The sequence below is a fragment of the Petromyzon marinus genome, chromosome 44 (assembly GCF_048934315.1).
Source record: "Petromyzon marinus isolate PM22_M1 ecotype Great Lakes invasive population chromosome 44, UKy_Petmar_22M1.pri1.0, whole genome shotgun sequence".
Taxonomy (NCBI): domain Eukaryota; kingdom Metazoa; phylum Chordata; class Hyperoartia; order Petromyzontiformes; family Petromyzontidae; genus Petromyzon; species Petromyzon marinus.
The window spans coordinates 1279940-1307568 of NC_133710.1; the positions used below are offsets into that span (position 1 = coordinate 1279940).

At 47.9% G+C, this 27629-nt stretch overlaps 1 protein-coding gene and 1 long non-coding RNA gene across 6 annotated transcripts in view; one reads left to right on the forward strand and one right to left on the reverse strand.

The window, feature by feature from the left end:
- Nucleotides 1–1957: 1957 nt before the first annotated feature.
- LOC142930872 (bone morphogenetic protein receptor type-1B-like) lies at nucleotides 1958–26732 on the forward strand. Of its 4 annotated transcripts, none has more exons than XM_076073909.1 (13): nucleotides 1958–2258; nucleotides 2405–2463; nucleotides 4030–4151; nucleotides 5468–5561; nucleotides 7207–7264; nucleotides 9818–9899; nucleotides 10756–10810; nucleotides 11475–11531; nucleotides 12351–12537; nucleotides 15110–15231; nucleotides 17763–17938; nucleotides 19016–19197; nucleotides 21805–22118. In XM_076073909.1, exons 4-13 carry the CDS (start codon nucleotides 5538–5540, stop codon nucleotides 22116–22118), a joined length of 1257 nt encoding a protein of 418 aa, XP_075930024.1. In that variant the 5' UTR covers nucleotides 1958–2258; nucleotides 2405–2463; nucleotides 4030–4151; nucleotides 5468–5537. The 4 variants fall into 4 exon arrangements, with proteins under 4 accessions (XP_075930024.1, XP_075930023.1, XP_075930022.1 ...); XM_076073907.1 differs by lacking the exons at nucleotides 1958–2258; nucleotides 2405–2463 and adding exons at nucleotides 3443–3538; nucleotides 23844–26732 and having other exon boundaries at nucleotides 21805–21938; XM_076073908.1 differs by lacking the exon at nucleotides 2405–2463.
- Nucleotides 19081–27629, reverse strand: part of LOC116951839 (uncharacterized) — a 43182-nt gene continuing 34633 nt past the window's right edge. For both annotated transcript variants that reach the window (XR_004404353.2, XR_012946842.1), the window contains exons 3-4: nucleotides 21276–24149; nucleotides 19081–19163 (exon numbers count right to left, since the gene is read on the reverse strand). This is a non-coding gene — a long non-coding RNA (uncharacterized LOC116951839). The remainder of the gene's footprint in view (nucleotides 19164–21275; nucleotides 24150–27629) is intronic.

The following is a 27629-nucleotide window of genomic DNA, read 5'->3' on the forward strand; positions in this document are numbered from 1 at the left end:
GCCCTAAGTTCACTCCCCCGAGCGGTGTGAATCATCGTCACGGTGGCTTCCCACACGACTATCGCTCTACTGCCCCCCCCCCCCCCCCCCCCATTGTCTGAGAGGATTTGAAGCAAAACATCGGTCGTGGGATTTGGCCAAATAACCTCCATGCAGAACCGTCCTGAAAATGATTTGAGATAAATACATGACATCGTTATTGTTTTGATTTAAAAGCTTTCGTGACTGCAGTGATTCATATTCTTGGTTCTTTCGGTAAAGTCACGTTGAAGGGAAACAATAAAATAATAAAATATATAAAACAATTAAATTCTCACGACGTTTCGACTGTAACACAAGCAGTCATCATCAGGTGTGAAAACCAACGGCAATAACATTGGAAAGAAGTGGCGGTTTATATTTATTTATTTTTAAACGTCAGCACCGCGGAGAGCGATTTGACAGTTTGTTTAGATGGACGAGTCCATCTATGTTCGGAAAAGAGGAGGGGGGAGACGAAAATAATGTATCCTGTCTGAAAGCCACCGTAAGCGTGAACAATCAATTAAGACCCGAAATGGTTTATCAAACCCTTCCAATGATTGCTAAGCCAGAATCCATCTTCTCGGTTGAAATTGTCTCTGTGTTTGTATATGTGGATAGCCTCATGAACGAATCTCTCATTGTAGCCAGATGGCTTGCAAAGAACCTCTGTCTTGGAGAAGTCAATGTCATGTGACCCTACTGAATTATAACAATGATCTGCCACGGCCAAGAAACCAAACGACATGTCTCGGACCGCATTTGTGAACACAAAGCAGACCTTAAACACGGTAGGACCAACACCTCGGCCGTGGCATTATCACTGTTATAATTCAGTAGGCTCACATGACATTGACTTCTCCAAGACAGAGGTTCTTTGTAAGCCATCTGGCTACCATGAGAAATTCATTCATGAGGCTATCCACATATACAAACGCAGAGACAATTTCAACCGAGAAAATGGATTCTGGCTTAGCAATCATTGGCAGGATTTGATAAACCATTTCGGGTCTTAATTGATTGTTCACGCTTACGGTGGCTTTTAGACAGCATACATTATAAAAAATTTCGTCTCCCCCCTCCTCTTTTCTGAACATAGATGGACTCGTCCTTCTAAACAAACTGTCAAATCGCTCTCCGTGGTGCTAACGTTTAAAAATAAATAAATACAAACCGCCACTTCTTTCAAATGTTCTTGCCGTTGGTTTTCACACCTGATGATGACTGCGTTGCAGTCGAAACGTCGTGAGAATTTTATTGTTTCATATATATTTTATTATTTTATTGTTTCCCTTCAACGTGACTTTACCGAAAGAACCAAGAATAAGAATATCGTTATTGTTGTTGATGCAACTTTGGGGGCAGTGCCAGGCTCGGTGCGCTGGCCTTGTTATAATTATAATAAATGGGATCCCTCCATCCATCAGCGGATTGACATAGGGCTACGAATGATGAAATACGTGGACACTGATCTCTATAATAATAATAGTAGTAGTGTCTATGCGTATAGGTCGAAGCAACCCGGTGTAGCTTTCAACTTACTCCTCCAATTCTAGATTTGAAGCGTTCGTGACTGCAAGGATTCATACTCTTTGTTTTTTTCGGTAAAGCCATGCAGGTAAAATAAAATAAAACAATTAAATCACGACGTTTCGGAGGCAACACAAGCTTCCACCAAGCGGCCTTGATGCAGTGATCTTGCTGTGACTGTTCCACCTGAAGACGGAAGCTTGTGTTGCCTCCGAAACGTCGTGACTTAACTGTTTTCTTTCATTTTAATTTATTTTAAATTTACCTACGTGACTTACCGAAAAAAAACAAAGAGTGTTACTCCTCCAACTTACTCCGAACAAAAATGTTGCCCGGACCCCGTGTTGCCCGGTCAAGAATGCACAACACTGCCTCCCCTTCACTTGCAACCTTATCTGTCTCAACGCCCACACCACCACCACCTGCAGCAGCAGCAATTCCAGGCCACTTCGTACCCAGCTACACGGCCGCACGGTTCAGCTTCTTCAGCGTCGCAGTCATCGTCTTCCCACCCCCTTCCCACACCCCCCGAGCGCCTCTGTTTCGCCGCGAGTTGGCCCTCGTACGGTGCGATAGAAGTTCAACACACGCGCACGTGACGCGAGCAAGGCGACACCGCATTTGACACTTGGAGGAGCATCGTGGCGATGCCCTCTCCTCGTGGCGTCATTCACGGGGCGAAGATCGCCGCCGCTCGCGCTCCCGCGGTGAGTTTCTCACGAGCTGACCGCCTCTGTCTTTGTGTCTGAGCTGACCGCCTCTGTCTTTGTGTCTGAGCTGACCGCCTGTGTCTCCTTCTGATCGCGTGTTGGTGTGGTCATCATCGTCATCGGCCATGATCTATCCACTGCAGGCTGGAGAACCTCCCCAAGGCATCGCCCGCGTCTCACAAGTCATTGTTTTGCGAATTCGGTACGAAAATGAAAATCAATATTTCAAGAGCAGCAATGTGAGACGGTGGCGGTCCTTAATCAACAACGTCGCGGAGAAGCGGTCGTCAAAGAGGCGCAGGTTGTCGACCCCTGGTCTAGCTCCCTGCGTATCAGCCGAGCCCATCGCTCCATCTCCACCGTGGACGCTCACTCGGGGCGATTCCTTCTCGCGCGTTGTGCTGCCACTCCGGCGTTGCTCTCGACAACCCTCGCCTCTCGTCACGCTGCCCTGGCCCGGCCCGCTCACCTCCCTTGACGCCCGACAATTTAACGTCCAAGTCAATGTCCTCTTAGGATTTTCTCTGCGTGTCACTGGGTCCCTTCTGTTTGTCCCAAGGCCTAATTTCCGGGCATGGCCCCCACGCCGCCCCTGTACACCTCCGGTTAGCACGGTTGGGCCACGTACGGTGCGAAAGAAGTCAACACTTCATGCATGCGTACGGGGTGGCCACAAAGTCCCTTTGCATAAGAACGGAGAATCATGGAACCTCTAATGTCGCCATCCTCCACGCTCAGCACGCACGTGGATTCATGCCCAAGCTCTCCACGACGTATTATTCCAAATTGACGGCTGCAAAACCTCATCCCTCGTGCCCTCCACCACGCAGCTACACCAACAGGTTTCAATATAATCTGTAAAAGGTGTGTGAGAGAGAGAGAGAGAGATAAATCAAAACAACTCCATCGTCGTAACAGAAACTAAAAGTGCAGGCTGGGAAAACCCCACAAAACGTTTCGAATAGAAAAAAACCTCACGGCCTCTGTGCATCGTACAGCGAAGTCGCAGTCAGCGGCTCCTCTCCTCCCCTCGTCTTGCGTCACCCATCGATATTTGTTTGAGCAAACCTGGCCGGACTGCAGTTGTCCGTCTCTGCATCGCCGCTGCCTGTGACACCAGTCGGTCACATTGGCTCTGATGTCCCAGTCGGAATATTTACGCAGCAGGAATGCGGTGAGCGATGAGGCTCCCGTTCAGAGATGCCCGGCAGTTTGACGGCGGCCTCCCGAGACGAGCGGACCGACAGAGGACAAGTGAATCGCCGATGTGGCCACCGGTTTGATTTCAACTTGTTGACCACAGCTCACCAGCATCTCGAACATCACCAACAGGAGCGTCCTCTCTCTCCCCACCCACTACTTCCCCCCACCCACGACCCACCCACTACCCATCCACTACCCCCCCACCCACCCACTACCCACCCACTACCCCCCACCCACGACCCACCCACGACCACCCACTACCCCCGCCCACTACCCACCCACCCACTAAACATCCACTACCCCCCCCCAACCCACTACCCACCCACTACCCCCGCCCCCACTCACAACCCCCCACCCACGACCCACCTACTACCCCCCACCCACTCACTACCCCCCCACTACCCCCACATCCCCACCCACTACCCACCCACTACCCCCCCCCACTACCCCCCCCCACACCCCCACCCACGACCCACCCACAACCCCCCACCCACTACCCCCCCCACACCCCCACCCACTACCCACCCACTACCCCCCCCGTGTCCTCTGCCTTTATCTCCACCAGTCCGTCGGGAGATGTTTCAGCCTCGTCGTCATCCAGCTGACTTTGTCCCTCGTCGGCGGACTCAGACAAATCGAACGGACGTGCAACTGCAATGTCGGCGGCTGCGTCAACAACACGTGCCGGTACATCACGTGTCGGTACATCACGTGCCGGTACAACACGTGCCGGTACAGCACGTGCCGGTTCTACACGTGCCGGTACAACACGTGCCGGTACAACATGTGCCGGTACTACACGTGTCGGTACAACACGTGTCGGTACAACACGTGCCGGTACTACACGTGCCGGTACAACACGTGCCGGTACATCACGTGTCGGTACAACACGTGTCGGTACATCACGTGCCGGTACAACACGTGCCGGTACAACACGTGTCGGTACAACACGTGTCGGTACAGCACGTGCCGGTACTACACGTGTCGGTACAACACGTGCCGGTACAACACGTGCCGGTACTACACGTGCCGGTACAACACGTGCCGGTACATCACGTGCCGGCGTAACACGTGCCGGTACTACACGTGCCGGTACAACACGTGCCGGTACAACACGTGCCGGTACATCACGTGCCGGAACAACACGTGCACAACACGTGTCGGTACAACACGTGCCGGTACAACACGTGTCGGTACTACACGTGCCGGTACAACACGTGCCGGTACAACACGTGCCGGTACTATACGTGCCGGTACAACACGTGCCGGTACAATACGTGCCGGTACTACACGTGCCGATACAACACGTGTCGGTGCGCTCGGGCCCGGGGGCTCCTCTCGAGCGCGTGGAAATTTGCACGCGCGCATTTTTGTGAATTGGCGGACGGTGAACTTGAGAATGTGTCGACTGGACCCACTGGAGCGCCGCTGCACCGCTGGTTACGAGAGAGAAACTCTAGTTTTATATTTGGCTCAATAAAAACACGACGGGTGCTGCTGCTGCTGCTGAGTGGAATCAGAACGGACGGCTTCGCTCGCTGCGTTTTTGGCTCGACGCGTCAGGGCGAGAGGGAGGCGCGGTGGTCCCCACTGGCGTCTCACAGCAAGAAAATCCCCGGTTCGAATCCCAACTAGGGGCGCATTTCCGTGTGAACATTGTAGGTTCTCCCCCCTGTTACGTGTGGGTTTCCTCTGGGGTTCTACGATTTAATTGCATAGCTTACATTAACATGCAGAAATATAGACATACCATGTCATTGGTATTGGCCAAACATACCAATGCTGAAAGATGACATTGCAAATGCACTCAACTGGGATAGCAACACAACGCGAAATAAACTTGGCAGGACCCTCGTGATTGTCCAAGAGCTGCGTCGACTGGAGGCGGGGCCCTTGGACCCGCAGTGGCGTTCGTGAGCAGTTGCAGGGCTGCGCCTTTAACCTTTGGCCGTCACTCCTCCCCACCCACCCACCCACTCACTTTGTTCCCATCGCGATTGCAGCACCAACAACAGCTGCTACGCGTCCGAGATAAGGACCGGTGGCACGTTGGACACAGAGTACGGATGCACAATGGACATGGAAATTCGCTGTTCGGTAAGAACGGCTCAAATGACTTCTACGCACGACTCGACGACAGCACCGCGCGCGTGGCCTTAAGAGCAGATTGCATATATACGGTGTAATAGGCGACGTTTTGGGTAACGGACCTTCTGCAGGAGGAGGTGCGGCTTTTGTAGCGTGACTGCTTTTAGTGTTTCAGTGCCGTTCTCCTTCCCCCCAAGCGACCTCCGATCCGCACCGCCGGCTACGTGCGCGTGGTGCGGATGAAGTTCGGCACAACGCTGCGTGTACACTCGCAGCGTAGTGTGTACACGCAGCGTAGTGTGTACACGTACGTTCTTTAGTGCGTGTACACACGCAGCGTAGTGTGTACACATACGTTCTTTAGTGTGTGTACACGTACGTTCTTTAGTGCGTGTACACACGCAGCGTCGTGTGTACACGTACGTTCTTTAGTGTACACACGCAGCGTCGTGTGTACACGTACGTTCTTTAGTGTGTGTACACGTACGTTCTTTAGTGCGTGTACACACGCAGCGTAGTGTGTACACGCACGTTCTTTAGTGCGTGTACACACGCAGCGTTGAACTTCTTTTCGTGCGTGCGTGCCATCCTTATTCCAGGAAGACGACGTCTGAGGCCACGCAAAGGGAAATTCGTGCAATTTATTTGCCAATGTGCAGGTCACGTGCCTCACAATAGGACGACATTGACAGGCCATGAACTTGAGCGAGACACCGCACGCCAGGACAAACGTAAAAGTAGAATTTGTAGCAACGATATTTCTTTCACGCGTGATTCACAGCAGGCAAACAATGTTATTGCTCGTGTGTGTGGAGGTAGAGAGCATTTGGCTCGGGGCTCTGTGGAAACTATCGCTTATCTGCGGCGATTACTGATTATAATCAAAGAGGATAACGAGTTGCCTATATAAGGTGCTTAGTTAGGTTCCTCCTCAGCTATTCGAAGAAGCTTTGCATCCCATCTCAACCGCCCTGGCTGCTGTCAAGCCTAGGGGCACCCCCGTTGGCAGCTGCAACTCGGCGCCACGTGGGGTGAACACAGCATGCCAAGTGGCGTCCTGGCTCCGTGCCCCTACTGGGCATCCGTGGACAAAGAGCTTCATAGCTCATCGGATTCCTCCTGCTGCAGCATCAATACATATTCGGATTCCGAAATGGGCATTAGCCCTGTCAGTAAGGGGCGGTGTCGAAATGTGTCTGATTGACAAGTCAACTTTTTAGTTTTTCTGATTGACAGTTAACTTTTTAGTTTTTCTGATTGACAGTGAATATTTTTGTGTTTTTTCTGATTGACAGTGAATATTTTTTAGTTTTTCTGATTGACAGTGAATATTTTTGTGTTTTTTTCTGATTGACAGTGAATATTTTTGTGCTTTTTCTTATTGACAGTGAATATTTTTTTAGTTTTTCTGATTGACAGTGAATATTTTTTAGTTTTTCTGATTGACAGTGAATATTTTTGTGTTTTTTCTTATTGACAGTGAATATTTTTTAGTTTTTCTGATTGACAGTGAATATTTTTTTTTCTGATTGACAGTGAATATTTTTTAGTTTTTTCTGATTGACAGTGAATATTTTGTAGTTTTTCTGACAGGGAATATTTTTATGTTTTTCAAGATTGACAGTGAATATTTTTACGTTTTTTGTTCTGTCAGACTAAATCGTTCTTCTGCTGCTCTGCTAAAGATTATTGCAATAAATGGCTGAACCCAGGTGAGTTTTTGCAACCTCCAACGTTGAATCTTCACAGTGCACTGTCCCCTCCGTTAAAACTCCTTTTGCTCACCGTCCGTAGCCAACCGCGCCAATCGGAGTGTGCGGGGGAAGGACAAACTAAAAACACAAATCAGTTCTAAAGAATATTCATATTCTTAGCTCTTTCGGTAAAGTCACGTTGAAGGGAAACAATAAAATAATAAAATATATAAAACATCAAAAATTATATTTATAAATTTTATTATTTTATTGTTTCCCTTCAACGTGACTTCACCGAAAGAGCTAAGAATGTGAATTGCTGCAGTCACGAAAGCTTTAAATCAAAATTCAGTTCTAAAGAAATTAGTTTTCATTCTTGCAATAAATCCTCGTCTAAGAATCTGGCCACGCACACGAATGTGCGGAGCAGTAAAGGCAAAGGCGCAGCCCTGAGATTGCTTGCTCACGCCCATGCTGGCAGAAGGGAATTACCACCAGACCCCTCTGAGAGAGCCCGCTCTACAAATGTATTTTGGTCTACTCTTCCACGCTGCCCGAACATCTTGAGAGAGGCGGGAGTGCCCGCAGCTTACCCCCACCGTCGCACATTTCCACCCGCCAATAAACTTGCCTCTTGTGGTGTACCAAATACGTGCTGCTGGGTGGTACACAGAGGCAGTGGAGGGTGGATATGACCAACTTGCCCCAGTGTTTCAACTGCTGCGCCAGCAGACTGAAGGCAACCTGTGGATTACTCTACCGGGCATCTGTGAAGAAGGGCTCCATAGCTCATCAGATTCCTGCATCATGAATAAATATTCTGATTGTGATTGGGTCCAGCGTGTTAACCGTTGCACCGCGGCCTGCATCCCCAGCAGGCGATCAATGGCGAGGGCTTCACCGCTGCCTGCTGCACAGCTGTCAACGGTTTACACCGTAACCTTGTGCAGGGAAATAGAGTTTTTAGGTCCATACAGCGTAAAGCTGTTTCATACGGGTACAACACGTGCCGGTACAACACAAGTCTATTTGTTTGTGTTTCTCTCCTTGTGATGGTACTTTGTAGGACGAACGTGAAGCTTTAGAAGGGCACGGGGTGACCAATAATTTGTGACTTGTATAAGAATACGTTTCACCCTTCCTGGCAATAAAGCATGAGGTTGCTAAAGAACGTCGTATGTTTATTTTGTTATTTTCTTTGAACCTATCTACGTGACTTTACCGAAAGACCCAAAGAATAAGTGCTAAGATGTTCAAACACTAAACAGAAACCTTTTGCAAGAAATCAAGTGCTTGTGGTGAACATGCAAACAATACATGCTCTGGTAATACATTGCCAAGAAGGGTGACACCTATTCTTATACTTTGATACTGACATGAAAGATTCCATGTTTAAGGTCTGAATTGGTCTGTAATAAAGTATGGCACTGATAAGGAGTTGACAGGTATGTAGTAGTGTAGTGTATAGTGTAGTGTATATTAGTGTATAATGTAGTGAATAGTAGTGTAGTGTATAGTGTAGTGTATGTGTAGTGTATATTAGTGTAGTGTATAGTGTAGTGTATATTAGTGTAGTGTATATTAGTGTATAGGATGAACGTTGAGATGTATACGGGGCATGGGGTGACCAACAGTGTCTTAATTGGTCTTTAGTAATGTAGGGTAAACTGATAACAGGTTGACGGGTATGTGGTGGTGAGTATAGTAGTGGTGAGTGTGGTGGTGAGTGTAGTAGTGGTGAGTGTAGTAGTGGTGAGTGTGGTGGTGAGTGTACTAGTGGTGAGTGTAGTGGTGAGTGTACTAGTGGTGAGTGTAGTAGTGGTGAGTGTACTAGTGGTGAGTGTACTAGTGGTGAGTGTAGTAGTGGTAAGTGTAGTGGTGAGTGTACTAGTGGTGAGTGTAGTAGTGGTGAGTGTAGTGGTGAGTGTACTAGTGGTGAGTGTACTAGTGGTGTAGTGGTGAGTGTACTAGTGGTGAGTGTACTAGGGGTGAGTGTAGTAGTGGTGAGTGTACTAGTGGTGAGTGTGGTAGTGGTGAGTGTACTTGTGGTGTGGTAGTGGTGAGTGTAGTGATGAGTGTACTTGTGGTGAGTGTGGTAGTGGTGAGTATAGTGGTGAGTGTACTAGTGGTGAGTGTAGTAGTGGTGAGTGTAGTGGTGAGTGTACTAGTGGTGAGTGTAGTGATGAGTGTACTAGTGGTGAGTGTAGTGGTGAGTGTAGTAGTGGTGAGTGTACTAGTGGTAAGTGTAGTAGTGGTGAGTGTAGTTATGAGTGTACTAGTGGTGAGTGTAGTAGTGATGAGTGTACTAGTGGTGAGTGTCGTAGTGAGTGTACTAGTGGTGAGTGTACTAGTGGTGAGTGTACTAGTGGTGAGTGTACTAGTGGTGAGTGTAGTAGTGGTGAGTGTAGTAGTGAGTGTAGTGGTGAGTGTACTAGTGGTGAGTGTACTAGTGGTGAGTGTAGTAGTGGTGAGTGTACTAGTGGTGAGTGTACTAGTGGTGAGTGTACTAGTGGTGAGTGTACTAGTGGTGAGTGTACTGGTGATATCCATCGACGCGCGCTTGTTTTGCAGACAGCGAGCACGGATCAACGATGAAATACCTCTTGATCACCATCATCCTGTTCACCATGGGGCTCGCTGCGCTGTCCTGCAGGTACGGGTCATCATCATCGTGGGCATCTGCTGGCGTGCCACCAGCCGACACAGCCAACTAGTAAGGGTTGTCACGTAAACAGAACGTGGCCAATTCGTCACTAGTACAGCAACACCGGTGTGTTGGAGAGCCAAGCCACAACATTTACAATCTGAGTACGACGTTTCGCCAGTAATTACAACTAGCTTCATCAGGCGACAGCCAGATTTGTTTCGTTCCTTATATAGAAGCGTAGATGTGGTGACCAAGCTTCTGTGCTCTTGAGTCAACGTACATTATGCACGCGCGTTATGCGAGCCCTTAGAACTCGTCCTTCCTGCCATACCAACAGTAATCCCCATTGAAGTCAGCTGCCCTTTGTAGGCATGCATTTAAACAATGTATTGTTTGATGATTCGCTTCCACGCAGCACTAAGGCGGTAGCTATCCGAACGGTCACAATTTTTCTTATTTTTTTCAATTTCGATAGATTCTCTAATTAGTCTTGGCCAGTAGTAGCCAGTTTTGCACAGAACTTCAACATTATCAAAACCAATTGTGTACTTGTGGCACGCGTGTTCTGCTACTGCTGGCAGTTGTATTTGTATGTAAACACTTTATTAAATGGCTGAAAACATCTTAACATACAGAGGACTGCAGAGCTTTGGCAACAGTTGGTGCCAGTTTACCGTGTGGCTGCTGCTGCTGCCTTCCTGTTCGTCTGTGGTTCCTCCTAGCGTGAGTGTATCACCTACCCAATCATAGTTAATTACCCCTTCCTATTATTATATTATCAATGCAATAGCCGTATTTGAATACTGCTTAGCCCAACGCGTCTTTACGCTTTGTTTTCTTTATCATTTGTGTTTTTTTTCAGACTGAAATGGTCCAGACTAAGCTGCAACGACGTCCAGTGGTGTGGACGACGCATGGTGCTCAGAAACGCATTTCACCACTTTAACGCAAAGTAGCAGGAGGAGGAGGAGGGGGGGAAGGCTTTCGCGACCAATGTCATTCACAATCGAGGTTTTTTTTTTGGGTTAGATCGCGTAAATATATAAATGTGTCATGAAAACCCGCCACCACCCGACACAACCAACTAGTAAAGTTTGTCGCGTAAACAGAACATGGCCAATTCGTTACAAGTTCAGCACACCGGTGTGTTGGAGAGCAAATCCACAACATTTACAATTTGAGTACGACGTTTCGCCAGTAATTACAACTAGCTTCGTCAGGCGGACAACCAAATCTAGCAAACCTTTCTAACTGTACGGTGGTGGCGGATTTAACGACACATTTATATTAATGCGATCTAACACACACACAAAAAAACCTACAAAAACATATCACGGATATTGGTCGCGAAAGCCTATTACGTGCTTGAAATCAGCAACAACAGCAGCAACAACAGTCGTTATTTGTTTAGCGATCGTGCCACACAAAACGACGACGTCGGATGGAAGCGCACCGCCGCCGTCTCCGGCCGACGTCGCCAGCGAATGTCGCGAGATGTCAAACAAAAAAAAAATTCCCGATGAAATTTTGTTGGCGTCTCGATGTTCTTGTCTTTTGTTGTCCCCGCTTCATCCGTTCAAGGAGCTCGGTCGCATCGAACAGCAATTCCCTGTCGCGAAGGAAAAGCACGCCGAGAGGGTGAGAGATATCGCAGTCAAACTTTTCTCGTCCCTCTAACAATTATCATCGTCCGCGAGCCTTTTTACTTTTATATATTGTCCACGGTTATCCGCGATTTCCGCCGGTGACGCGTAGCGAAGCAGCTTACCAATTGCTCGCGACTGTTCTGCGGATAAGAGGAGTCGCGTGGCCAATTCATCCTCTTATCCGTGGGGTCAACCGCGGTTTGTTTTACCCCGCCGCAGGTAAGAGGCGTAAACAAGTGAGTACCTGGTGCGGTGTGAAGTAAGCATCGCCACTGGGGAGACAAAGGCGGCCGGGCGTGGTGTTGGCCACCCACCCCCTCGTGTGCCGTGCCGGCCTTCATAAGTGCTTCTCGCTAACAGCACTTAACCCCGACAGTCTGTTAAACAGTGCCGGATTATCGTAGTAGCAAAAATGTAGCTACTACACGTGTAGTAGTAGCTGCTACTACACGTGTAGTGGCAGCTACTACACGTGTAGTAGCAGCTACTACACGTGTAGTAGCAGCTACGGGCCCCGCACTTTCAAGGGCCCCGCGCTAAATGCTTTCAAGCTTTCAATTCCCGTTCATTGATTCTGCACTTGCTCTATTACTATAGTACTATACCGCCTTCAACTTTTATGAACGACTGGGTGTTTAAGGTTAGCGATTTGTCACATTATGTGGCTGTATAGCAAATGAAAACATACAATCACTCGACTACACAAGTAAAACATGTGCGTATGAGTATTTGTTTTAATGCTACAGACCCCGCACGAGCTTAGTTCGTCTCGGTGTGCAACGTTGCCCCTCCTGTCTCCCGCACGGCGCAGAAGTCGTTGCTGAACGAAATGCAGCTGGGCACCAGGCTGGCGATGGGCGGATTTGGCCAAGTGTCGCGGGCGATGTGGAGGGACCAGGCGGTGGCCGCTAAGATGATCTTGAGCAAAGACGAAGCGAGCTTCCGGTGGGAGCTCGCCATGTACAAGACGCACCTGCAGAGTCATCCCAACGTGCTGGGTGCGGGAGCGTGTGGAAGGGGGGCACGGTGTGACCCGGAGCGGTGGCGCAGCTGTAGTGGTAGTGTAGTGCAGTGCTAGTGTAGAGGTAGTGTAGTGGTAGGGTATTGTAGTGGTAGTGTAGTGCTAGTGTAGAGGTAGTGTAGTGGTAGGGTATTGTAGTGGTAGTGTAGTGCTAGTGTAGAGGTAGTGTAGAGGTAGTGCAGAGGTAGTGTAGTGGTAGGGTAGCGTAGTGGTAGTGCAGTGCTAGTGTAGAGGTAGTGTAGTGGTAGGGTATTGTAGTGGTAGTGTAGTGGTAGTGTAGTGGTAGTGTAGTGCTAGTGTAGAGGTAGTGTAGTGGTAGGGTAGTGGTAGGGTAGTGTAGTGGTAGTGTAGTGCTAGTGTAGAGGTAGTGTAGTGGTAGGGTATTGTAGTGCTAGTGTAGTGCTAGTGTAGAGGTAGTGTAGAGGTAGTGTAGTGGTTAGCGGTTAGCGCTACGCTGCGCTACGAACCTGGCGACCCGGGTTCGATTCCTGCTCACAGCCAACACCAGTGACGATTATCTGAACCGGTCCTGGGCCTCCCCTAGGTCGACTCAGCCTCAAATGAGTACCTGGTGCGGTGTGTAAACATCGCCACTGGGGAGACAAAGGTGGCTGGGCGTGGTGCTGGCCACCCACCCCCTCGTGTGCCATGCCAGCCTTCATAGGTGCTGTTCGCTAACAGCACTTGCCCCTACAGTCTGTTACAGGCTACACTGGGGATCTTTGTCTTTGGAGTGACCCACGAACAACGTGGTGGTGGTGCTGCTACTGCTTTCTGACGAGGCTCGTGCTCCCTGCTATTTCAGTTGCCTGTTCGACTCATCGGAAAGCGCTCAAATGTTTGGGTGGGGGGGGGGGTGCTGTGGGAGTGGTCTCACCTCTGTTGCCACGTGTGTGCTGCTGGACGGGAGGTGGCATCTTCATCAGCCGCTTTCACGCAGAGCGTGGCACGTATAGAAGCTTTCCGAGTCATTGAACACGACAGATTTGGCCGATTACAATTTAAAGTAATTTCGCCAACTTAATTTAAAAAAAAAAATCTAAATTGGTCTAGGCTCTAGATATGTTAATTCTCCACTAAGTGCCAAATGAAGCGCGCGACCATTTTTAGAGTGTGATATTTTTTTTGGCGTGCTGAGACCATCAGAGCGGAGGTCGGACGGTGCCTCTGCACGCCTGTAATCCAGCACTGTGACAGGGCTTGGTGAACCACGTGAGTGTTGTGAACCTCCCTTCCCTCGCGCCTCGAGGAGCCGCACCCTGGCTCGCCTGCAGCCAAAGCGCCATCTGTGTGGGATCGAGTGTTGCCCCCTCGCACACGTGAGCTTCCTCTGGGTGCTCCAGTTTCCTGGCACATGTAAAACATTCGCGGGCCGATAACGCCTCAACAGGTGGTTCTTAACTTTGACTGCAGCCCTTTGGTTTTAGATCGTACAACATTGTATCACGTTAATAAATACAGAGGGTTTGATGGAACAACATAGGTTGCGCTCACGTGCCCGTGCTTAATTTGTGTTTCGACGATTGACCTAAAATAAATCTGGCCATGCCCCGCACCCACAGAAAGGGCATCTCGCACCCCAGGCTAAGAAGGAACACTTCTTTAGAGGATTGCAGAGCTTTGAAACGAGGATTTGTCGTCGTCGGCTTGCATTACAAGTTGAAATTCTTACATCATCAACTCGCCACACTTGAGCAGTGGATCGCAATTTTACGTCAATTATTTTACTCAATCGACTAACTCAGCCCTTGCACAGGATTCCCTGACGTCGTGGTGCACGTCTGTACTTTGGGGTTGGTGGATTACAATCAGATCGTCCATGCGCAGTGAGACTCCCAACCCGATAATGGATGACAGCTCATGACAGCACGGCAAGAAGGATGACCTGTCCATTGTTGTGTCTATTGTTGTGTCTATTGGTGTGTCTATTGTGTCTATTGTTGTTTATTGTTGTGTCTATTGTTGTGTCTATTGTTGTCTATTGTTGCGTGTATTGTTGCGTGTATTGGTGTGTCTATTGGTGTGTCTATTGTTGCTTCTATTGTTGTGTCTATTGGTGTGTCTATTGGTGTGTCTATTGTTGTCTATTGTTGTCTATTGTTGCGTGTATTGTTGTCTGTAGATACGTGTATTTCTGTGTATCTTGTTGTATTTATATTTGTGTGCGTTTCTTGTGTCTATTATTGTGTATATTTTCTGATGAAACAAACTAGTTGTACTTAATTTATTTGAGTCGGGGAAAGTTTCCTCTAGCGTACAAAGGAAAAGTGTTAGATATACGAATGTATTTATAACCCCGCTAGCTCCAAATGGCTATCGCGAAAATTCCCCCTGTTGATTTGGCGACGTTAAGAAATTGGAAACCCCTAAATTGGCACCACCTCAGGTCATGCCGACAAGCGAACATATATATTGCCTGGGATCATGCGAACGAATTCCCTTAAGACTGTTTCCCTTCGTCTCTCCCACTGCCCACTCACCACCCACGTGTGCATGGTGTGTGCCGTCCTGTGCATATGCATTTGCGCGACCCCCCCACCTACCGCCAGCGTGCCTGGGTTCAGACACGTACGGGTGGCCTGACTTCACAGCCCACTACATCATCACGGAGCTACACCCAGCCGGCTCCTTGTACGACTTTCTGCTCGCTCAGAGCGTACAACTTCCCCAGGTAAGGAGATGTGCATCACATCGACGCAATTATCGAGACACAAAACGTGGTTGCACTTTGCATCGGTCTTCACCGACAATACGGAGAGAGATGAAAATTGAAAAATGCACATAGAACGAAGTGTCGAGATGTCCACGCTAGGAATTACACTGCACACCTGTACAGGCCAAAGACACAATTCAAACTGCTAGGGAGTGTCAGAGCGACTGGGCAGGGATGGGTCGAAGGATTCTTGGCAGCTGCTCAAGAATAAAAGTGGAGTGGCAGCCAAAAATCTGAATCTTTGTTCAGACTGAAGGAATCCGATGAGCTATGAAGCTCTTTTTCGCACGTGTCCAGACGTCCAGTAGCCAAGGAGTGGAACGCGTCCGGGAGCGCATCTAACGGTGGGGGCGATGGAGCGGTTTAAATCAGCTCCTCGCGTGCAGGTGCTGGGCACATTATTGAGATGTTGACGACCTCGTCTGGTATGCAGGAGGTCGTGGGTTCCATCCTGATCCTGACGCCTGTACAGTCCGTTCTCCTATAACGCGGCGGTTGGCTTCCTGGAGAGCGCCGCGTTATGGAAAAATGGCGTAATAATAAACAATGTATCATATAGGGTAGAGCACTGTCCGCGACAACACGGTGAGATGCGTACGCAGGCTGAACAAAGACTGAGGCACGTGGGCAGCATCTAGAAGCATCCAGCATCATCCCACTGCCTCGTGCGATGACGCTCCACCGAGGCAGCTGTACAACCGCTGATTCCAACTCGTGCGGCGTAGTTCCGTTCACTCCATCGCGTTACATCCGCGTTATAAAAAATGTTCCCAAACACATTCGTCGCGTTATTGACAATTCGCGTGATGAATAGACGCAGCGTCATAGGAGAACAGACTCTATATTTGGAGTTTGTGTGTCTCTCTCCCCATGGTCGTGTGGATTTTTCTCCGTGTCCTCCGGTGTTTTCGCCCCACATTGAGAATCGACACCTCTACTGCGCGTTTCGAGTATTTGGCTGCTATCAATTGTCCACGTGATGATCATCCACCTCGTTGAGGTGTCACTTTGTGGTCGCCAGGTCGCTTCTGACAGAAGAGCTGTGGAGCTCGGTGGGCCTTAAGTTGTAAAATAAAAAATGAAATAGATGAGCTTAGCGTCGCAGAATCGCGAGAGATGGCCGTGGCTTTAGGAGACATTTATCCAGCAGTGGATTGACCATGGCGGATGATAATGATGGTGACATCAAATCTTGTCGGTGCCGTGTAATGCATTAGGCTGGCAAGTTATGCGTTGATTTATAAAGTCAAAGTTGTGTTTGAGCTACAACAATGCAAACATTTACTCTCCAACACACCGGTGGGCTGAAGTAGTAACTAATTGGCGTTTTGTTTACGTGACAAATCCCTTACTAATTGGCTGTGTCGGGTGGTGGGTGGTTACGACACATTTATACTTACGCGATTTAACCCAAAAAACCTTTATTATGAATAGATGTGCTTTTAATATCCATTAAAATCGTACGAAAACATGTAGTTTTATATTTTAAACGCGTAACAAATAACAACATCCGGTAGGTCTCCGCATGATCCCCCCCACCCCCACCAATGGGAAGCAATTTAAATTCAGCCCAACATAGAGTCGCCTGGAAGCACCCAAGGGCGAGCGAGCGAGCGAGCGCGTCCAACGCGATCCGCCGTAGATCTCCGTCGCCGCTCGGCGTCCCAAAAGCCACCGCGACGGCTTCGCTGTGCACGCGGCCACAGCCCGAGGGCTTTCACCTCTAAAGGTGCCCCCGGTTAGTCTCACGGTGTGCACGGCGCGGTCGCACGCCCGGCGTTTACAAACGCCACGCCCAAGAGTTCGAATCCACAAAGTTATGAGTCGCAAATGGCAAAGAGTGAAGAGGATGGCAGGGCCCAGCCTGGCCGGTGGTGGCGCGTGAGTGAAATCGAGCACTGTGGTGGGCAGTGGTGGATCATCAAGTCTGTGAGACCCCCCCCCCCCCCACCTCTGGTTCATTGAGGGTGCCACATTCCCTGGCTTGCCAGGAAAACAAAATGAGTCGGCCCAACAAATATTTGGATTCCATCTGCTCCATTTGCACGGCAGAGCAGTGATGCCCCCCCCCCCTTGCACGCGACGAATTTCTCTGGTCGCTCCGGTTTCCTCCCATGCACACATATATAAGCAATCATTACTTGTCTTCTTTGGTTCTTTCGGTAAAGTCACGTAGAAAGAGAATAAAATAATAAATTGATAAAATAAAATAACACATTAATATTCTCACGACGTTTCGGCCACAACACAAGCGGCCTTCATCGAAAGAACCAAAGAAGATGAATCCTTGCAGTCACGAAGGCTTTAAATCGAAATCATTACTTGGCCGATAAGAACTTAATATACAGAGGACCGCAGAGCTTGGAGGTGGACAGGAGAGGGGGTGTTTGTCTGCCTTCGTCCGAGTCATTCTCCCTCTTCGAGACGAGGTGAAGAAGTGTTAACGTGTCTCGTCTTTTAATTTTATTTTGTGTTATTCCTGCGTGCAGGCATTGGTGCTCTCCCACTCGCTGGCGAGCGGCCTGAGACACCTACACACGAGCATCGCGGGACACATACCCAAACCTTTCGTCGCTCACCGGGACCTGAAGAGCAAAAACGTGTTGGTGAAAAGCAACGGAGAGTGTTGCGTGGCGGACTTTGGGCTCTCTGCGTATCACGAGAGGTCATTTGAACGTTAAGCGTCCACCTACTTCTCTCGCCTCTCCCCAGCCCCCTCCTCCTCCTCTCTCTCCTCCCCGTGTCTCTCGCTTCTATCACCAATGTGATGTTGACAGGAAGCAGCTGGAGCGATGCACCTTTGAATCTCGATTGAAAACCAGATTTATTTAGAGCTGCTGCTTGCCGTTGTTGCGTTTAGTTTTGTCGTCCTTACCCCACGCACCTCCGATTAGCGCGGTTGGTCACGTACGGTGCGAAAGAAGCTCAACTTGACATACATACATTGCCTGATTGACGTGCAACATTTAGACTAGTAGTCACAGGCGTTTGTGTATGCTGCTGCTGCTGCTGTAGCATCATTCGCGCAAACTGCATCTCGCGACGCTGCACATTAAAGCACGTGCATAGATCAAGACATGTGCAGACAATTAAGTGAATGTTTAAAAATCAAAACGTGCGGACAGATGGAGTCCACGTGCCGCTGTGCAGCAGCGCTGCCCTCTGGCAAGCCAGGGGAGATGGCTCACACAGGAAGGGATTTCAGAATCAGAATATTTATTTATCCCGGAGAAACCCGATGAGCTATGAAGCTCTCTTTCAACTACATTTGTGTGGTGATCCACTGCCTTTGCAATGAACTAAAATGTGTTTTATTTCACCAGGTTAAGGTCCACCGAGCTATGCAGATCTTTTTTTAGAAGCGACCTGGTCGCAAATCATAGCTCAACGAAGTGGTTCATCGTCACGTGGAAATGTATAGCAGACAAACACTCTAAACTAATGTTTATAAATGTGGAGGGAGGACCCGAAGAAAAATCCACGCGATCACGGGGAGACACTGCAAACTCCAAATATACAGCAGCATGCGTCAGTGTCGGGATCAAACCGACGACCTCCTGTGTACCAGGCGAGGCAGTCAACATCTCATAGCCACCGTGGTGCAGTGCTGGGTTGTAGTCTACATGTAGCAGCATGCCCCGTCACTGTCTTAACAAGCTGCTCTCATCGTATTCTAGAATTGTTGCTGTTGTTCGTTTGCGTGTTCTGACATCAATCCATCCGTGTGAAACTGCGTTCGAAGTTCTGAACAGAGGGCGTTCATCCCGGCAAAGAGCGAGCTGTCGGGAACTCGTAGGTACGCGCCTCCCGAGCTCCTGAGCGGCGCGCTGAAGCACGGTGGGCCCATCGCGGCGTACATCCGCGGGGACATCTACAGCCTGGGTCTGGTGCTGTGGGAGATCGCGATATGCATCGACTTACCGGGTTTGTCAAAACACGCGCGCATTGCCTGCAGGCAAAGAAGCACACGCACGCACGCACACACAAAGATCCCCTCCACGTGAAGCAGCGAGCACCCTCCCTTGTCCACTTTCCACTCCTCCCTCAAGACCCCAGCCTCTTCTCCCTGACCCCATCCATCGCTCCACCCCTAGGCAGCCACTGTAATTCCCATACACCCTAAACCTCCCTCCCCCCCCATACCACATCCCTATTCACCGCATCACCTTTAGCTCCCCTCATTGCACCGCTCGTAACCTTTGTGAAGCGCCTTGGATACAGACGCTTTATAAATACGATCAAAGAAGAACTGTAAAAGCATTTTCACACGGGTGGATTGATTTTGCGAACTTTAAAACTTAAAATTGTCGTTATTCGTGACATTGCGGGCCAGAGGGATGTCCCACTACTCCCGACACACAGCGCCAGCTGTCGTGCGGTGCACGTGTGTAAACATGTGTAAAAAAAGTGTCGCACCGTCCGATTTGCACGGTTGGCTATGTGCGGTGCGAAAGAAGTTCAACATACACGAACATGCATGGCAGGCCCCGCAGAGCACACGGCCTGCAGTACACGTTGGCGTGCACATGATATTCTTCTGAGTAATGTTCCAGTCCGTATGCAAGCACGGCTATCTGCAGAGTGAGTGCAAGTGCATGAGTACGTGTACATGTTCTTTGGGTCTTTTGGTAAAATCACGTGGATAGGTTAAAATTAATAATAAAATAATTACGTTAAAATAATAATGATTGAAACGGCGTAGTTTTTAGTTTATTTTATTAGTTTTATTTTTTTTATTTGTATTAATTTTAACCTATCTACGTGACTTTACCGAAAGACCCAAAGAATATGAATTCCTGCAGTCACGAAAGCTCTGAGTCAACATGTATACATGCTTTCATGCTGTAATAATGTATAAAGTACTTCCTGTATATGTCCTATAAAGAAGGGCCATTGCCAGAAACGTCAACTATTTTCTTTTAAACAGTGCTATTGACAAATGCGTTGAGCTTTGTCGGTGTTGTTAATTTTGTTTGCACTCCACACCACTTCCGTCGGAACATCGCCACATTATTTTATTTTTATTAATTTGAACCTATCCACGTGACTTTACCGACAGACCCAAGGAGTATTCTTTTGGTGTTAAATGTTCAAATCACCAAATAAATGAACTCTACCGCCACCTCCTGCACGGCAGGTGGCGGTACACGCCACGTCTGCAGAATTGTCAACGCAAACCTCCCTCGACCGCGTGGGGGTTTCTCCAGGTTACCTAACCCCCAAGTTTAATTCTCCCACACACGTGGACTTGGGCAAACATCCCGATGCGTCGGGTGGAGGAGGGTATACGAAAATGACCAGGTGAATATTCACATACGGTATACGTTTACGACTACGTGAATATCTTCTTTGGTTCTTTCGGTAAATTCACGTAGAATGACTACGTGAATATCGTTGAATGTGAATACGCTTTGTATGAAGTGGACACATTTGCTGTCTGGCATGGCATCTGTCGTCAGATATCAGTCTCCACTAATACAGCACGATTAGCACGGTCGGTTACGTACGGTGCGAAAGAAGTTCTACGTACATACATCTAATCTAGTTTATATTTATAGAGTGCTTTCAACGTAAGGCGCTCGGCATAGCTTACAGTGACAGAATAGAGTGATTTAGATGGCAGGGGCGTGCTACAAGGATAGGAATGAGTAACAGCGGTGGAGGGGTGCTTAAGAATGACGAAGGGGTGGGGGAGGGATGGGAAGGAGTGGAGGGGCGAGGGGAGGGGACAAGAATGGGCGAGAAATAAGAGGCGAGTTCAGTTAAAATAAAATCATCGCATTTTCGAACTTGAAACATCGGTTTCCGTAGCCAATACAATGACCCATATGTATTTTTAGGGTTGGGCCACGTGGTAGTTCCATACCACAGGGGAGTCTACTCGACTTCTGAGTTCACAACCTGATGAGGCTCAAAGTCGTCTTAGCTCAAACGCCGTCGCACACTCTGATGTTAAATTACGTCATGAAAGGGTGGCACGGTGGCTACGAGATGTTAACTACCTCGCCCGGTGTGCAGCAGGTCGTGGGTTCGATCTCAGCCGTGACGCCTGCTGCTGCTGTATATTTGGAGTCCGCAGTGTCGCTCTCTCCCAGCGGCCTCGTGCCTTCTGCTCCGGGTCCTCCGGGTTTTTCCCTCGACATTCAGAATCAACATCACGCGTTTAGAGTATGTGGCTGCTATACGCTTCCACGTGACGAGCCGCTTCGTTGGGCTATCATTTGTGGCCAGGTCGCTTCTGAAAAAAAAGAGTTACACAGCTCAGTGGGGCCTCATCTGGTAAAATTAAAAAAACATGTTTCGTTTTTGGTTTAACTTCTTTAATCGCAAGTGTGGCGCTTAAATGGTCAGAACATGACCGATACCGTACTTTGGCACGGTATGAATGATACCTCGGCAAAAACGCGACAATCTTGTCGGGTGGTGGGGGGTCACCGACGCGACGTTTGGCGTACACCCGACTCTGTGGCCTCACTCGATGAAACGGGAGCGGAGGTTTTTGCCGTCGCGTTGACTGCGCGGCGGGCGCAGGCCGCCCCGCAGGCGGGTACCAGATGCCGTACGGCGACCTCGTCCCGGAGAAGCCCACGCTGGAGGAGATGGCGGAAGTGGTGCACGTGAAGGGACTGCGGCCCACCTTGAGTCCCCACTGGCCGTCACACCCGGTGAGACGCAGACTCCGCATCGGCGCACAGCCACTGCGACGGGAGCTGGTGCCGGCAGAGGACACGTTACTCCTCACGAGTAGTCCCTGCCCCGCCAATAGCGAACGCGGTAAAACCTTGGGATTGCGAGTAACTCGGCCTGCGAGTGTTTTGCAAGACGGGCACATTTTTTTAAAATAAATATTAATTTGATAAACGAGCGAGGGTCTTGCAACACGAGCAGTGCACGTGTAAACGCTTTGTCTGCCGAGCGTCACGTGATCACACAACCGATACACGAGTGCTTTGATATGCGAGTGCTTTGGATTACAAACACGTTTCCGGAACGAATTGTGCACGCAACCCAAGGTATTACTGTATTTGTTCTCTTTCCCAATATTTGTACCCTGTTACTTTCATTACAAAGTGATGTTTATTTTGCATTTCCAACTAAAGCCTTCACTTTACGACTACCTTTATAACTTATCGTGTAGATTTTCGCAGACAATATTTTGATTCATAATCGATTTCAAGGTTAAGCCATCCAACGATCTGGCCAAATTATTGTCGTCAGACGATCCACTGCCCAACAACAGCCGAAACAAAATAACTTGCTGCCATGCACAAGCGTTTTGTTATCGTTTCAGCTCAAAGGTGGACAACGAATGTCACAACCGAAATGTGGCAGAGACACACGCTGCGTTGCACTTGAAACTGCGTCAAAGCATCTTCAGGGAAATCCAGAATAAGTCAGAATAACTGACCCGGGCTTCTTACTTGTTTACGAAACAATTGATGAGTCGACTTTCGGTCTCCGTTTAACTTTTTCCTCCCACCAGTTTGATCTTCACCACTTTGGCCGAACCAATGTAATTTTAGCTTTGTCCTTACCTGGCCGGCAACTAACCATAGCCAACCCGAACCATAACCCGAATGCGAAAGGTTTTCATAATGGTTGGAACAAATGTTCATTCCCATGGGGATAGGTGGGGTAGAACAAATGTACATTAGTAGGAATGTATATCTATCGTTTTTGGAATTAGGAATGAGTTTTGCATTTTAAAAAAATTAGGATATTGGATTTTGGGCCGAATTTTGTTTATTATTTAATGTTTTCGGATTTAAATTAAGTAACTGTGATCGTCGGTGTGCTAGATTTAATACTTATGATAATGTTTGTATAAGTAATTATAATATATTTTTAATGTAAAGTTTCATATGTGAAAAATAAAAAAATTGACGGTGTGTTTTGGCAAATCGCCTGATGATGCTGGATGTAATTACCAGCGAAATGTCACAATACTCAAATTGTAAATGTTGTGGATCCACTCTCCAACACACCGGTGGGCTGAAGTAGTAACTAATTTGCGTGTTGTTTACGTGACAAATCCCTTACTGATTGGCTGTGTCAGGTGGTGGGGGGCTACGACTCATTTATACTTACGCGATCGAACCCAAAAACCGTTCTTATGAAGAATATTGGTCGCGAAAGCCTCCTACGTGTTAAATCTATTCTATTTCGCATTTAAATAGCGCCCTTTCTCGGGTGCTTTAAGACGCAATCCGACGGCGTTCAGCGAGGAAGGCGATGGAATGGATGGAGGGACAGCGGCTGGGAATGGACCTGATGTTGGTGCAGCAGCTGGAGATGGATGGTCGCATCGTGAGGCCATGTTGAGGCCTTCACCCAGCAGTGAATAGGTCATGGCTTATTCAGATGATGAATCTGACGATGTGGCCTCCGGTACTTTCAGGTACAGCAGTGCGCATTGTATTTTGTTTAATTATCGCAAGGATCGAATTTAATCCGTCACAGGAATTGTCATCCGAATGCCTCACTTGACATAAGTCGTGGAACTGCAATGCCAAATCAGTGAGTGCCCTTAATATTGTTTCCATTGTTGGCGCGCGTGTGTGCGCGCGCAGATTCTGAACGACTTTGCGCGCACCATGACCAAGTGCTGGACGGCCGCTGCGCACCTCAGGCCAAGTGCGAACGAGGCCCTCTGCGCCATGAACATCTTGAAACTCAGAAGCACCGTGGCGTCGCCAGCGCCGAGCCCCTCCCTGTGACGAGTCGGTTGTGGAAAGAAAATGACAAACAGCGCAACTCCGTTCCAATCCCCGTTGATGTCGAGCGCTTGCGCGGAAGCTTTGGATCGATTGCGCTGACGCGGTACACCCTCCCCCCCCCCGGACGATGGGAGGAAAGAGCCGCGTGGTTCCATTGATCTGCGGGAAAAAAAAATAATCGCGGATTTTGCAGGAGAATCGCGGCGCGTGGCCAGCGGCCACAGCAATCCACGGTAAATTCGCCGATTGCAAGGTCGCGCTTGTTTTTGTAACCACCAAGCGGCGCAAATCTGCCGTATATGTCGATGTTAAAGGATGATTTAGACTTGAGATCAAAAAGTAGAACAAATGTATCGGCTGAACAAATCACGTCAGCACAAGCGAGTCTGCTTACGCAAACCAACAAAAAGATTGACCGTCGTAAACTTGACCTCCGCGATTCCCCTGCATCTCGGCGCCTGCAGCTCCACATTCGGGCTGGCCACGTCCACGGATCGTGGGTCTGTGCTCGACACAATGTTCTTAATCTGCCGCGGCGTGCTGCGGATTGCGGGAGCGGCTGCGAAGCGCCAACGATGTGCGAGTTGCAGGGCTTTCGTGGATTATTGGAGCGAGGGTTCGTGGAGTTCTGCTGTGTAACGATACAAGTAACTGAAGCCAGTATTCGATTGTAAATGTCGTGGCTTGGCTCTCCAACACACCGGTGTAGTGCTGTACTAGCGACGAGTTGGCGCGTTCTGATTACGTGACAACCCTTACGAGTTGGCTGTGTCGGGTGGTGGCGGGTATAACGACACATTTATATATTTACGTGATCTAACCCCCCCCCCCAAAAGACCCTCTATTATGGATTAATATTTGACTGCGTAGGTTTTCACCATTTTGCTGTACAGCTCTCCAATGCTTCCCGGTTGTGCCGCGTGTTCTTCGGCGGGATATTCGATGCTTCATTCCACTTGCTAGGAGCTTCTTCAAGAACAGAATTCAGTTCTTGCAGAAGCTCCCCGTACATGGATTAAAACTGGATTCATTTCCTGAATAAACTCCCGGTGTGTGGAACAAATCGTCAGATATCATAGCGAACAACGCTCGGTGCAACCATAGAGCTTTCACTGTTATTTTGAATTCTGTTATTGCATGCAGTCACGTTACAAATGTCACACCTGTATGAACACGATGTACATGCACACATTTAAATAGCCGCATGTCTACACTGGCAGTGCATTATATGTGTAACACAAGGACCGCACATGGTCATTTATATATACTGTACGGCATTTACAAAATATGTGCCAATTAAAACACACGTCCCTGCTATGTAGTCAGGGTGAGCTTTCGGTTATAGCTGAGATTATGGTGATAGCTGAGATTTTGGTGATAGCTGAGATTATGGTGATAGCTGAGATTATGGTGATAGCTGAGATTATGGTTATATCTGAGATTATGGTGATAGCTGCAATTATGGTGATAGCTGAGATTATGGTGATAGCTGAGATTATGGTGTTAGCTGAGATTATGGTGATAGCTGAGATTTTGGTGATAGCTGAGATTATGGTGATAGCTGAGATGGAAGCCAGGTCTGGTTGGTGTTAAACCGACTTTGGTCAGTGTTAAATCTGCATATGGTCAGTGATAAACTAGGAATAGCATGCTTTGTTATTACAACAAAGTCGAATATATCATTGTCTTATGATAATCTAGATGTGATCAACAGTACCTATGTCAATACAAATATTATTTTTTGATTTCCCAATACTTTCTTTGTTTCTCAATCCGCTCGTCCTGGTGAGGGTCGCGGGGCAGCGGCGTGTTGAGTTGTGCCGGTCCACTTCTCACTATTACACTATACACTACACTATACACTACACCACTACACTATCTACTACACTATACACTATATACTACACTATACACTACACTACACACCACTACACTATACTCTACACTATACACTACACCACTACACTACACTATACACTACACTATACACTACACTATACACGACATTATACACGACATTATACACTACACTATACACTACACTATACACGACATTATACACTACATTATACACTACACTACTATACACTACACTACTATACACTACACACTACACTATACCACTAAACTTTACACTATACTATACACTACACTATACACTACACCATACACTACACTATATACTACACTATACCACTACACTATACACTACACCATACACTACACTACTACACTATACACTACACTATACACTACACTATACACTACACCACTACACTATACACTACACTATATACTACACCACTACACTATACACTACACCACACACTACACCACTACACTAAATACACTACTACACTATACACTATACCACTACACTATACACTACACCACTACACTATATACTACACCAATACACTATACACTACTACACTATATACTACACCACTACACTATACACTACACTATACACTACGATACACTACAGCGACGTGTTGAGTTGTGGCGGTCCACCTCTCCCTGGCCACAGACTCCAGCACAACATTACTATACACTACACTATACGCTACTACACTATATACTACACCACTACACTATACACTACGATACACTACATAATTTAGGGGCAAACATTTGTACTTTTGTGTTTTTTTAACACAACCCTGAGAAACAAATTGTCTAATATTCTTTGATTCTTTCGGTAAAAGTCACGTCGATAGAAAATAAAAAGGTAAAAACCCACGACGTTTCGATGGTCCTCATGTGAACAAATACAGCTGTCGGACCGTTGAGAGAAATATAGCGAAAAGAGAGCTGCTTGAGCCAAATGCAGAGCCTCTGCAACCAAAGGTCATCGATGCCAAACACAATACAAATATTACATAACACTGCAAATTCCCCCGGAAAATGTGTTATGTTGAAATGTATTCCCACAAAGAACACAACACAAACCCTATAAATATGCAGCGTTGGACGAACGTTGGCATGTGGTTGGAAGCATTGTCGGGACGTTAGCCGAACGTTCAATGTTTACTGGGAAGGAGCTAAACTACTACAGGCACAAATACTCTGTAGTCCAATTTGTGTATGTGCAACTAGACACATCTGAAAGAAATATTTTCCAATTTGGGCACCCACTAACTGTGGAGGGATTATTGTATATATTTTTTTTACATTTTAAACCTAGGCCTCATCACGCTTTTATTGGGAGGTTTTTAAGGGTGTTTGATCAAAACATATCATACATTTGATAATCCAACGTGTTCCGTCCTGTTATTATTCGAAGTGTGTGAATAGAAATGGAAAACAAAAAGTGATATTCAATGTTCGTACAAGAATATTACTGAATAATCACAAGCAACGCTCTATCCATTTATAGATTGGAAGTTTGGTCCCGGTAAACATGGCAACGTTCACCCAACAAGCATCGCTTGTTCATTGGGATGAAGGGAATCATCGTGGGATTCACACAGAGAGAGAGGAGGAACGCGCAGATCGGGGAACATGGAAATCGGAGTCGTTTTGTTTACTGGTCGTGAAATAAAGTGAGCTTGGAGCAGAGGAGGGCCGTCAGGGCCAGCAAAGCCTTCTCTGCTGGCCTAGAGATTGTCAGAATCAGAAAATTATATTTTTATAATT